Source organism: Octopus bimaculoides, chromosome 7, assembly GCF_001194135.2.
Source record: "Octopus bimaculoides isolate UCB-OBI-ISO-001 chromosome 7, ASM119413v2, whole genome shotgun sequence".
Taxonomy (NCBI): domain Eukaryota; kingdom Metazoa; phylum Mollusca; class Cephalopoda; order Octopoda; family Octopodidae; genus Octopus; species Octopus bimaculoides.
Window position 1 is genome coordinate 61351473 of NC_068987.1, and position 10467 is coordinate 61361939.

General features: G+C 35.3%; 1 protein-coding gene across 1 annotated transcript in view; it reads right to left on the reverse strand.

Annotated features, from left to right (window-relative positions):
- The window catches only part of LOC106874649 (protein FAM135A), a 303488-nt gene that overhangs the window by 149542 nt on the left and 143479 nt on the right, over positions 1-10467 (reverse strand). Inside the window, exons 4-5 of the mRNA XM_052969428.1 lie at positions 3696-3718; positions 539-621 (exon numbers count right to left, since the gene is read on the reverse strand). Of these exons, the coding sequence (XP_052825388.1) occupies positions 539-621; positions 3696-3718 (106 nt within the window). The remainder of the gene's footprint in view (positions 1-538; positions 622-3695; positions 3719-10467) is intronic.

A 10467-nucleotide genomic window follows, 5' to 3' on the forward strand; every position in this document is an offset into this window, starting at 1 on the left:
GAATACGTCCTAGGGTCGATTTGCTCGACTAAAGGCGGTGCTCCAGCATGGCCACAGTCAAATGACTGAAACAAGTAAAAGAGTAAAAGAGTATGTATACATATATGTGTAGCCACATCCATATACACCAACATGAAAACAGTAGATTTCACAATTTTTTGACTGAGAATAAAAAAGTGTAAGTTTCTTCTCAACCTAAGGGTTTTTAAAATGTCAATGCTTAGAGAGTGGAAGATAATTCTCCCTGGTTGGGTAACATTCTTAGATTCCTGGATAGCTTTGATAAAATGTTCTACTCAGAAACAGAGAAATGCCAACTGCAGATTTAAATACACATGTCATGAGCAGGTCATCCAACCAGTGTTAGTTTATGTACATCCCTGTAAATGGTTGAGGAAAGGGACTGCAAGAATAAGTATCTGACTTAAAATTAGGTATTGAGATCAATTTGTTTGACTAAACACTTCAAGGCGGTGCCCCAACATGACCACAGTCCAATGACTGAAACAAAAAAAAAAAGACAAAAGACAATACTTACCCACGTTGAAAAAGATCAACATTATAGAATTTTCCAAGTTCAACAGAAAACTCTAAAGTGGCTTGCAGTTCACACATTTTTTTCTGTAAATAAAACAAGAACGCCAATATTGAATTAGATGGAAATTTTAAAACTATCATTTAAATAAATACACAACAAAAAGCTACAAACACACAACATTTACAATTAATATCAATTACATAGAAGATGCATAATTGCAGAGGGCAAGTTTGAACAGCGACACTAGAGATTTAATACTGAAAGTGAAAGTGACTATTAACTCTTGAACTTGAACCCATTACTGTCTTTATAATCTGAAATCTACAGAAAAGGTATCGGAGCCAGACACATTGATGAAAATTATACAAGGCCCCAAAATATTGCTAAGAATTAAGAAAGGAAAAATCTAGAGAAACCCTCTGTAATCCATTAGAGCACTGTGTATTCCACAGTCATGAGATGATGACCTGTAAAAGATATCTAAAAATATATTTCCTTAAAAATTCAGAGAATGGCAGCTCCCCAGAGCAAACAAAAAGATTAAAAGAAATTCACTAGAATTTGATAACCACTCACAAAACTCTCATAAGAAATGTTTTATACTATTATATTCATTGGTAAGATCTTTATAACAAGATATTATGGCTAATGGCAAAGCAAATGACGGTATTTCTGTAACATATGGGTGGGTCACTTGAATACAAAGATTATGCTTGTGATTATATTAGAATGTAGCATATCAAGCCACTATAAGTTTTTGTGTTAGAATGATTTAACTCATTAGCATTTAAACAGCCCAAATATTCAACCTAATTTCTGTTCAAATCAGCTAGATCTGGCCTCTCACACCTACCTACAACATCATTCTAAAAATAAACAATCACATCATCAAAATTTCAATGCATTATTGATTCAATGCATTATTAATTCAAAACAATGTGAATAAATAAGCATTACATTTGACAATGTAAACTGAATGATAAAAGGTTTAAAAGTTAAACAATGAAGTTTACATTCAGAATGAATGAGCTACTGAATGAATGCATAGGCAGAAAGGAAAACTTTCTCTTTATTTTCTCATCAGTAAAAAAGAACAAACCACAATGTTGTTACTCCCGGTTCTGATTTGTTCTCACAAAGCATAAATTTGCTCTGGTCTTCACAGACCTTCAGATAATTTGAAAGTATATTTGTCTGGATTGTGAGATTGAGTTCCAGACGTACTACAGTAAAATACTGATTCCAAGATTGAAAACTTCTGTGAAAGCTAATCAAAATCACATTAACCCTTTAGTAGTCAGGTTACTCTGTCAAATATAATGCTTATTTATTAATACTGTTTTGAATTAAATGTGCATTATCTCACAGCTTTGAGATCTCAACAACACTATTGTTTATTTTTAGAATGACATTGTAGGGTATGCGTGAGAGGTTGGATCTGGCTAGTTTGAACATAAAACAGGCAGAATAATATGGGTCAGATATGGCTAGTTTCAATGCTAAAGTGTTAAAAGATATTTTTATTCAATTCTCTCCTTCCATACTATTATTGTGATTTATATTAGGACACACACACATTATTTTGAAACTTATTAACTTTTAATTGTGTAGCTTGTGTTTATGCTCAACCCTGTAATTTCAGAACCTTCACTGAAGTATAAAGATCATCTTTCACAAAGTCCTATCAAAACCAAAATTGTGAAATTCTCAATGTTCATGTCCTGTGTTTTGCTATACATTTCCTGCAGACAGATGTGCAATCTGATACAATTTAGTGTAATACATGTAGAACAAAATATTCTTTGTATTTGGTAGTGTAAGTGAAAACAAGTTATTTCAGTCTTTACCAAGTCAAAGATTTAATCTTACATTTTCAATTTTTAACAAAAGCCAAAAGAGCTATGTAAATTTCCATGTAAAACATTAATCGACGGACAATTTCTCCTTTCTAAAAATCAAGTAATAAAATTACATGAAAAGGAACAAGAAATTGTGTTTATAAAAATCTAAACTCTTTTCTTAATGTAATACTTCATGAAAGAAAAGATTAAATCAAATTTAAAAGACAAAATAACATCTATTTTCCACATTGGTATGGGTTAGGTAGAATGATGATAACATCAAATTACATGTGATGTACAAATGAAACAGTTCCACACCAAAACAAGGTTAGCTATATACATGAAATATAAACAAAGATTTTTAAACACTTTTTCCAGTGTGCTCATACAACGTTGAGGTTTAATTTAAGTTAAACAAGCATAAGGAATTATAACTAAAGAAAAATTGCCAATCAAAACTGAGATAAGGTGGCATCAGCAAGAGAATGGCTTCTGATATTACAGAAATGGTTCTGATGTATGGAGCTATAATGATCGGTAAAATGAAGACATTACACAGAATGGAGATAAAATATAGACATTGTGTGAATTTGGTCACATAGGAAACTTAATTATATCATTTGACAAAAAAATTGTTTTAGAATAACAATAACACTGTTCGTCTTTCACAGAACTTACAAAAGTAATAAGAATATTGACAACAACCCAAACTGCGTTAGTCATAAGCTGATGGATGGATTTCATAATGCATTGGGACTGGTTTTATACTGTTTCAGACAGTTTCATAGAAACCATTTATCACCAAGCTGTACCGATAGTAGGATCACAATAAGCTATGGTAAACTAACAAAGTACATGTGAATTATACTGTATCTGCACGCTTATGTGCATGTGTGTGCTGGGCTTCTTTCAGTTTCCATTTACCAAGTCCACTCACAAGGCTTAGGTCAGCCATGGGCAATAGTAGAAGGCACTTACCCAAGGTACCATGCAGTGGAATTGAACCTAGAATTGCGATTGGGAAGCAAGCTTCTTACCACACAGCCATGCCTGTACCTTATGGTAGCAAACTTTACCTACAAAAGGGATCTGCTAACAACTGAACTGGGTTATTTGTGACCTATTACTAGTAATGAAAAAACCACAAGCCAGTGACACAATTCTTTTTTATCTACCAACATATCTGCTGACACCCTTACAGAATCAACCAGTTGCCCTTTTATTTGTTACACATACTGAGAAAAGGGTACAGCAACTGTCTAATGACAATAAATATCAACAAGATGATAGAAGATAAGGAGAAAATTTAAACTTACATGGAATAACTGTGATGGAGTAGCTAGAACACAAGTGGATATAATGCTTTAATTGTTGATACATTACACTTTGAAAACAATACATAGCAAAGCCTGGAGAGAAATTACAATAAGTACTGCTATAGTAATTTACTGTATTTGTCATGCTGTTTTTAAGAAAGACAGAACTGAAGAAATTGAAGCGATGCTGGAGCAGAGGCAGGGATATGTGTTCTAATGTACAAGAGGCCCTCACTTCACTGCCCCTTTTTTCCATCATATTCCCAATTTACCATTATTCCCACTTTCATCACCCTCTCTCTCTCTCTCTTTCTCTCTCTCTCTCTCATTCATTCTTACCTTCTCTGCTTTGCTTGCTTGCTTGCTCTCTCTCTCTCTCTCTCTCTCTCTCTCTCTCTCTCTCTCTCTCTCCCACCCTCTCTTTCTTGTTACTCTATCCTTTAACACACTCTCACTCTTATCACTCTGGTTCTCTTCTACCATGCCCCCACTCTTCTTCTACAACACCTACATGATCTGAGATAACAACACATGATTGAATACATTAGTGTCATTTTCTAAACTGTGTGGGAAAGAAAGGGACAAATGAATGGAGACAACACAAGGAAGATGGACTTTTTTAGTCTTATCATGGATCAAGGAATCTCTCTGGTGCCAGTGGAACAATCAAGGACAACATAGAACTGAGATGATTCTTCAGTTTTGCCAACAGAGGGACATCTCTCTAGCATACTACATCACAGTAAAACATATCCAATATACTCAGTAAAATATTTGATCTTAGGAGGGGCATCCAACTAGGGAATCCATGCTAAACATGGAATATACATGTGACCCCATATGAGGGCATCAAGTCTGAATAAGAATTGACTTGGACCATGACAACCCATCCATCCCATCACAACATGGGAAAATATGCTAAAATAATGGTAATGATGATTATGATGATGACGATGACCATAGCAGTAATGATGGTAACAATATCACATACAAAGTTTTTTTTCTAATTTATTCTCAATTAACCCAGATCAAGAGTCAAATTAATTAAATCCATTTTTCATTTCGTTATGCTTTGACAAGGAAATTCTTCACAACGAACCATCGTTTTACCTGCTTTAAAAATGCACAAATGTAAATCAATAAACACCCACTAGATTTAGGGATCTAAAATCTATAAGCATTTTTTTGTGTATTTTTAAATGTCTTTACAAGGAAAAAAATAAACAATTAGTGATATAGCTACCTATCAACATGATTTCTTGTTTTTTTAACATTTTAACTATGAGATCATACTTCAAAAATAAGTATTACACATGCTATACATACATTAGTAATCTTTTGAAATCCATTTACAAACTAGTTTAAAGAACAATAAATAAGACTGCAAGGTCGAGGTATTCAGCAAACAGGAAAAACAAATGAGAAAAGAGCTTGTCAGAAGACAACAAAGCAGCAGCAATATACATTAGCAAAACATGGCTTCAATGAACCATTTATTTTTAAATCACTTTGCATTTCAAAGAGATGGAAATGAATATAATTATGTAAAAATTGCGATGAACTTGAATTGTCATCAACTACAATGACATTAACATATTTTACTGAGTACACACACCACATACTGCTGAGCACAATTGTTTAAGATACAATAAGGTATTTAAAAAAAAAAATTCATGTAGTTTGAATGCCTATGTTATTTAAAAGAGAATCCATAAATGCAAAATAATGTTAATTAGTATACTAATGGCATGGCTGGGTGGAACAGATGTTCACTTCCTAACCGTTTGATTTCAGGTTCAGTCCCCCATTATGGTACCTTTGGCCAAGTGTGTTTTCCTATAGCCCCAGCCCAGGCTGATAAAAGCCTTGAGAATGGATTCTAGCAAATGTAAACCAAAAGAAGCGCATTATGTGTGTGTGTGTGTGTGTGTGTGTGTGTGTGTGCCTCTGTGTGTGTGTGTGCCTCTGTGTGTGTGTGTGCCTCTGTGTGTGTGCCTCTGTGTGTGTGTGTGCCTCTGTGTGTGTGCCTCTGTGTGTGTGCCTCTGTGTGTGTGCCTCTGTGTGTGTGCCTCTGTCTGTGTGTGTGTGTGCCTCTCTGTGTGTGTCTGTGTGTGTGTGTGAGTGTGTGTGTGTCTGTGTGTACTTCCACTTCGTCAGTCAGGAGTCGAACACAGATCAACTGCTTGAGTGATGATGATATACACAGATATTTACATATAAAGGTCATGCCTTTGCAATGCATTTTTAGTGAAACTGCCATCAAAAAGAGTCACCAAGTGAAAATGGGTAAATCTTTTTGAGATACTCAAAGGGGTGGATACAGTAGCCAATGGGTACAAGTGGGCTAGTCTATTTTAGATGCTCAAAGGGGATACTGTAGTCACCAGGTGCAGACAGGTAATTCTATTTTAGATACTGTAACAATTGATAAGGCATAATAAAGTATTCTTGTATCTTCTGTTTATTCATTTCTATTTACTGTATGTTTCCATCCAATTTCACAATAAATATTTTGGTTTTGGCTTGTTAGCTTAAAAATTAGCATCAACATCATCATTTAATATCTTTGTCACATGACGGCATGAGTTGGACAGTTTGATTTGAACTAACAGAACCAAGGACTGCATTATGCTCAATTGTCTGCTTTGGCATGGTTTCTAAAGCTGGATGCCCTTCCTAACACCAATCACTTCACAGTGTTTTTTTCATATATCCCTAAGAAGGTTGTCATGCAACTTCCTTGCAAGACTATAAACCCCCTGAGAGAAGTAGCTTTGTGCTAGGAGATGAGGGATCAATGTATGAGGAAAAGGGCTGAAGCAAAAAAGGCTTCTTACTGTAGAGGGGTCACATGGCTACTTATGTTTTTGAAGAAAGGAGATGGTTGGAGTGGAGTGAGGAAGAGATAAAAATAGTGGTGATTAGGAGTCTGTGTAGACCCTCAAAGAACAAGATGAGGAAAAATGAATGGGAGTAGAACTGACAGTGTGGATGGGTGGAGGCTGCAAGAATGAGAGAGGAAGAGATGAGACAGTGAATATAATGAGATAATGGTAATTTTTTTTTTTTTGTTTTTAAACCATGAAATGATGGTAATTATTTTTTAAACATGAAGCTTATGATTTTCTTTTATTTGCTTGATTTTTATTTTTTATACAATAATATAAATGCCGATATCTTTCCTGTTAAGAATGAATAAAAGGTTTTACGTCTAGCTTTTAATGTCTTTGGATTTCTTTTTTTTTCTTTTTTTTTTTTTTTGCAAGAAATTTTCTTTTCTAACTAAGAGTGCATGTTATATTTTCTTGGACATTATATGCCATAAAATATGGTAGTTGCCTTCAGAAAGGTCAACCAATTATAAAACATTTTCTCCAACAACACACATGCACACACACAATTATTGAATTTTGTAGCACAGATTTGCAAGATGCAGATATGCAGGTATAGTTGTACTGGTAAAGAAATTTACTTATCAACCACATGATTTTAGATTTTCCCTCAACAATTGTCTTCTACTATATCTCCAGGCCAACCAAAGCCTTATGAGTAGATTTCATAGAAAGTAATTGAAAGAAACCAGCATATATATATACATATATATATATATATCATCATCATCATTTAATGTCCATTGTCCATGCTGGCATGGGTTGGACGGTTTGACCTGAGCTGGCAAACTGGAAAGCTGCACCAGACTCCAGTCTGGTTTGGCATGTTTTCTATGGCTGGATGGCCTTCCTAACACCAAACACTTTTCAGTGTGTGCTGGGTGCTTTCATGTGGCACTGCATGGCTGCTTTTATGTGGCACTGCACAGGCGTTTTTACGTGACACTGCCATGAGTGCTTTTAATGTGGCATATATGTATGTCTATATATATATATATATCATCGTTCTTACATTATTTACATTTGACAGATACCTGTCCTCATCTTGTTTGTTGTTACCTGGTGGTAAAGAAGATGATGACACATGTTATTGAAGCCATCATTCTCTCTGGATGTGGAAAAGGAGAGGATGTTTCCATACCCAGGATTCCTCTCATCCCATCAAGAGCTGAAATTTCCTTTTTCATTCAGAAGAGTGCAATTTCCTATTCATATCAGCTTCGCAATGTCTATCAATAAATCCACAGGGTCAAACACTGCCTGTGGTAGGACTCCACTTGGAAGAGCCATGCTTCTCACACGGGCAATTATATGTTGGCTGCTCTAGAATGGGAAGCAAAAAAATTTATTTGCATTTGTTTCACAAGGAAAAACAAAGAATATTGTTTACCAAGAGGTTTTGTGGGAATTACTACATCCTACGATGCACTCTAGTATCCACTTCTCTTTGTGAATGGTGAAGATGGATACCATTTCGGCATAATACCAACAAACCTGAAGACTGCATCTACAAAGCAGTTTCCTGGATAGACTTCAGTGTGGAAGTATATTCTCCGATTACTCCCACCAACCACACAGTAAGCCGTTATGCCTTATTTTTTCAAATAATTCTACATATTCCATTGTGACTGCATAGGTTCAGCTTATGTCTCTTATTCTACAGCCACACCAGCAATCCAATGTCAATCCTTTGCCTTCTGCAACATTTCAACAGATCACTTCCCCATTGCCATCTCCTATTGCAGCCCCTTTCCGGAATGTACCCATTTACGTACAATATCTCCATTATACCTACATTCATTCGACTGTCAACCATACGATGAGTCATGTTAGACACAGTGGCAACAGCCACATAGGAGAGTACATCTACTGACAGCTTTTCAGCGCATTCAAAAATCACACACCTCCAATTGTCTATGACAGGTTAGGACCTGGAATCCTCCAAATGGATGCATGACATGAGTCGCTTAGTTGAATTAGCCCATCATCTATTCCCACAAATGTTTTGTCGTCAATGCTGCACTTTCCCATATCACATGTTTCAACATAGCTGTGTGCAAATATATATATATATATATATATATATATACAAACTAAGTCATTTTAATCCTGAGCAATGCTGGTTATCTCTGCTAGTTTATTAATAAATCTTCCCACTGAAAGCAATATAGATTGAAAGAAAGTTCCATCTAAGTAACAATTGAAAGAAACAGAGCTTTGTTTTAAAAGTAGAAAAAACCAAAGATGAGATATGATGTGGAAAGTTTTTTCTTTTTTTAATATTATTTTCTCTCTCTCTCTCTCTCATACACACATACACACACACATATTCCTTTATGCCTTTACTTGTTTCAGTTTACTGTGGCCATGCTGGGGCACTACCTTAAAGGGTTTTAGTCAAAGAAATCGACTCCAGGATTTATGCTTCGTAAGCCTACTACTTATTCTATCGGTCTCTTTTGCCAAACCACTAAGTTGAGACATAAACACACTTGCATCGGTTTTCAAATGATGGTGGGGAGACAAATACAGTCACACACACATAAATATATACATATATATATGACAGGCTTCTTTCAGTTTCCATCTACCGAATCCACTTACAAGGCTTTTGTCAGCTCAAGGTTATAGTAGAAGACACTTGCCCAAGGTGCCATGCAGTGGGACTGAACCCATGACCATGTGGTTGGGAAGCAAGCTTCTAAGCACACAGCCATGCCTGCACATGCAGACACACACACACACACACACACACACACACACACACACACACACATACATATATAAATGAAAATATCAATATAGCTTCTAAATGTAAATTATAGCTCAAATACTTCAAGAAATGAAATCTGAGATCTAATTACTAAAACTGAAAAAGAGGAAAATAAAAGAAAATCATGTTTAGTAATGAAGAATTAGAAATAGCAGGTAAATGTAAATGACACTAGTTGACATATGCTATTAAGAGGACAAGTCAAGCTGTAACAAACTAAAACATGAAAATTAGTGAGAAAATACTGCCACTCTCATTGTTGTCCTCTTCCTCCGCACACTACCACTACCAAGCCAACAAAGAAACCTGTGCCTGATTGTCTGACCTACAGGAAATAACAGCTAAATCTCCCTCAAAATACATTTATTTAAAGAAAAAGAAAGGTATTTTGGAGAATAACGTCCTAGGCACACAAAAAGAGATGGTCATGACTAAAATGCTTTTGATTTATTGGTCAACTCAGTCAAGGCTGAAACAGGCTAAACATTATAGCTGTCATAATTGCACTCCTCATTACCACCAGTGAACAGAGTCCATGAGTTGGCTTTGTTTGCAATCAGAAGATTGTTAAACGGTCCACAGAAAGACGCCAACAACACAACTTACCATTTCCTATCATCTAAAAACTATGCATTACTATCATCATCATCATCATGATTTTAATATCCAGTTTTCCATGCTTGCAAGGATCAGATGAAATACACTGAAACAGATTTTCTATAGCCCGATGTCCTTCCTGTCACCAACCCTCACCCCTTTCCAAGCAAGGTAATAAATCCCCTAGTCTACCAAACAACAAACAGGTCAAACATAATTACAAGCCTTTTCATTTACAAAGATCACAGAATATGTCAACAAATGTCACGAAACCCAGATTTGCTTTCATGGTTGACTGCAAGTATACAACACCATCTATATGTCTAATACTACTCTGTACTAGCTTATTCTTAAAATAATTACAGTATCATCATATGATGAAAGAAGACCTGTAGTAGAGTCATGGTGTAGTTGAGATATATATATATATATATATATATATATACAAGAATAAGGGCAGGGAATCATCAATTAATAATAGAATTAATAATTAACAATTATTATGATTATA